Below are 3,178 nucleotides of genomic sequence, written 5' to 3'. Positions count from 1 at the left end.
TTGGTCGTTGCGAGTCCCAACTAATAAAATGCCTGGCAATAGTCCCACCTTTTAACATGTTTGCTTCCGAGGATCCACGACTAAAGGAAGTGTAACTCCGTTTGTCTCCGGTAGCTGGAAAACGTTCTCGGCCGGAAAGCTTCTTTTCCACCGGAAAACTCAACCTTTTTGTCCCAAACATCTTTGAAACCTTAGATCAGACCTCTAGGAACATTTTTTTAAGTAAAAACCCCAATTATTGGGTCGTCGGAACCCTAGGAGATGGTCGCCGGAAAAACATTTTCGGCAAGAAAACTCATTTTTTAGGTGGAAACCGTCGATGGTTATGTTTAGATAGTGGTGGCCAGCTGTGGTGGTGGTGTTCGGATAGTGGTGGCCAACACTGGTGTTTAAGTGGTGGTGGTGGTGGCGTTCGTGTTGAGTTTTCCGATAAAAATTTTTTTGACAATAAAACGCTTTTCCGGAGAATAACGCAGTTACGCTTCCGTTAGTCGTGAATTTTTGTGTTAATAATAAGGCTATTTGCAATGGTTTATGAGATAATTAAATGCTCAGAATGGTTTCTGCTTATAATAAATCGGTCGATAAAAGTTTTATCCATATACATTAGCGAATAAAAATTTTTCGTTAAGGCCTACGGGCCTTTTTATTTTGCCTCGGACGAGGTATTTAGATTCTCAGAGACGGACCTGAACATCAGGGCCGGCCCATAGGGGTGGCAGGGTGGTCGACGGCCATAGGCCCGACACCCCGTTAGGCCCGAAATTTTTTTTAAAAAAATATATTTATTTTTGTTAGTAACAATATGTATATTTAAAGTTTAAACTTAATTACATGACCACTAACTTGGTCTAGTGGCAAAATGGTATTACTTTCAACCAAAAGGTTATGGGTTCAAGTCTCATTTGAGACATGTTTAATCATATATTTATGTAAAAAAATTTTAAACAACCCAAATTATAACCAAGTAAACCTATATAATAATTTAATTGTTTAAACAATAAAATACTTCTTGTTAATTAAAGCCCAAAAAATTTTTCGCCTTAGGCCCAATTTTTTTATTTGCTTTCTCGGAGCCGGGCCTGCTGAACATGTTAAAGGTGGGACTGTCACAAGCCGTTTGGTTTGTTGGAACCAGAAGCGACCACATGTCGCTTCTCTGTATCTCCTTCAAGGCTTCAACATAAACATGCGTTGCAGTTATTATCTATGAAAAATAATTTACCAGCCAGAAATTACCTGCATAAAAACACTATAAAGAAGTTGCTCTTATGCTACAAATAACTTTTGAATCCCCTCTAGTCCAGCCAGCAATAGAGTACATTTTTATTGACAAATCCAAACTAAAACAACTGCATAGAACATAAGCTTTTAAAGACGATCATCAAGGGAGTGTCGCGGCTTCCACTACAGTTTTCTTATCATTCTGTATACCGGGAAGTACCGGTTCTGGTGGGACCGTGGGAGCTGACGTGGCAGGTGGAGAAATTTCTTTATCTGCTTTTGCTATTGGTGGAGATGGTGATGCAATCTTTTCATTTTCCTCTGTTTCTTCTTTTGATAGCCCCATTTTTTCTCTAAGAAACTTGAGTTTTTCCAGCATTATTTTCTTCATTTCGGCCTTACTAATGCCCGCTGCAGCGGGTTTGGGTTGTGATAGGGTCACAGCACTGAAAGATGCAGCGGTTAAAAACAATGCTAAGTTTCTACGCGAGATGTTTGTGGATTTCGTCTCAGATGATTCTAACTTTTGATGTTCTTTTAGTCTCACCTACATCATAAAATATAGAACAATGAAAACTGCAGAACCACCGTTCACAAATTAATAAACATTAAATTTCCATTAAAATTGATTACAAAGTACAAATAGTATTTTGTGTCCAAACTTATTTCCAACAAAACCCCCACAGGATATTGTGTATTATTGATCAACTACATATATTGATAAGAGTACGATGAGAATTGAGAATGATTACAAAAATAGCTAAACCAAATAATATCTTCTAACCATGGTAATGATATAATCATAACTAGTAAATAATAAATTGCCTCTAATATTTGCTAGCAAACACAATACTGAGAAGTAATAGTTGAATTCAAAAGCCTATATAACATATCTTTAGAGGTGCAAACGAGCCGTGCCGCTCGTGAGCTACTCATGCTCCGATGGATAAAAAGCTTATAGTTTTTCTCAAAATATAAAGAGATAATTAAAACGTATATAAATTAATTAATAAATAATAAGCGATCCGAACCTGAGCTTGAAAAGCCAACTCATGGCCCGATCTCAAGCTTTAGAACAAGAGTTTCGAGCTCGAGCTAAAGCTCAAGCTCTCATAAGTCAAAACAGCCTAGCTCGCTCAACAGCTCATTCACACTCGTACGTGTAAATGTACCTCTCATGTGGCTTTTATTGAATGTACCCATCCCCTTACAAATTCAACTAACTATAATAATAATAAGTAATACGTATATCAAATTAATTAAAGGGTGAAGTAGTTTACATAGATAGATCATTAACGTATTATGAGATGATAGAGTCCTAAGGTTTTATGATTGAATGAACCTGAAGAGGAAGAGTGGATGGTTTGAGAGAAGTAGCAGCATTAGATCTGTTTGACTCTGTCACCGGCGGCAGAGATCCGGCCATCATTTTCACTGCAAAGGAAGCTATGTTAGTTAGTTAGTTGCCGGGGATCAAAACTAACTGTAGTTTTGATTGATTGATTGGTGGTTTGACTCTGCGATTTCACTTGGGATTCGGAAACTATAAGTTGGTGGTAGGTAGTATCAAAAAACTAAACTATACTATACTATACTACTAAGCATTTAAAACATGTTTTGTTTTCCTACTTTGAACCTTTGAGTTCCATCTTTTACCTTAGATTACCCAATCAAGTTATGGTAGTTGTTTATCGGGACGAGGGGGCGGTAAATAAGTTGTGCTCATGGGTTAGGGGATCGAACAAGACATGAACTTGAAATTTGTGTTAACGTAGGGGCGTAAGCGGTTCGGATATTAGCCTCAATCAAATTAACCAATTGGTTTTCAATTAATCTGTTAGGTTACTCAGTTTTCGGTTCAGTTTGGTTAATTTCGGTTATAACCAGAATCAAATTTAGGCCCAAAATTTTACTTAGAAATAAATTAAATGGATGCATAAATACATGAAATGTA

At 37.1% G+C, this 3,178-nt stretch overlaps 1 protein-coding gene across 1 annotated transcript; it reads right to left on the bottom strand.

The window, feature by feature from the left end:
• Positions 1-1,181: 1,181 nt before the first annotated feature.
• On the bottom strand, positions 1,182-2,679 carry LOC143551577 (uncharacterized). The gene is made up of 3 exons (XM_077041976.1): positions 2,567-2,679; positions 1,519-1,771; positions 1,182-1,479 (listed from the first exon to the last, which is right to left on the bottom strand). The coding sequence occupies exons 1-3, from the start codon at positions 2,651-2,653 to the stop codon at positions 1,385-1,387; spliced, it is 435 nt and encodes a 144-aa protein (XP_076898091.1). The 5' UTR covers positions 2,654-2,679; the 3' UTR covers positions 1,182-1,384.
• Between the last annotated feature and the right edge of the window lie 499 nt (positions 2,680-3,178).

The sequence above is a fragment of the Bidens hawaiensis genome, unplaced genomic scaffold, assembly GCF_021521415.1.
Source record: "Bidens hawaiensis isolate Kalapana, Puna unplaced genomic scaffold, B.hawaiensis_p1.1 tig00016462_1, whole genome shotgun sequence".
Classification (NCBI taxonomy): Eukaryota; Viridiplantae; Streptophyta; class Magnoliopsida; order Asterales; family Asteraceae; genus Bidens; species Bidens hawaiensis.
This window is presented reverse-complemented; position numbering and strand designations above follow the sequence as displayed.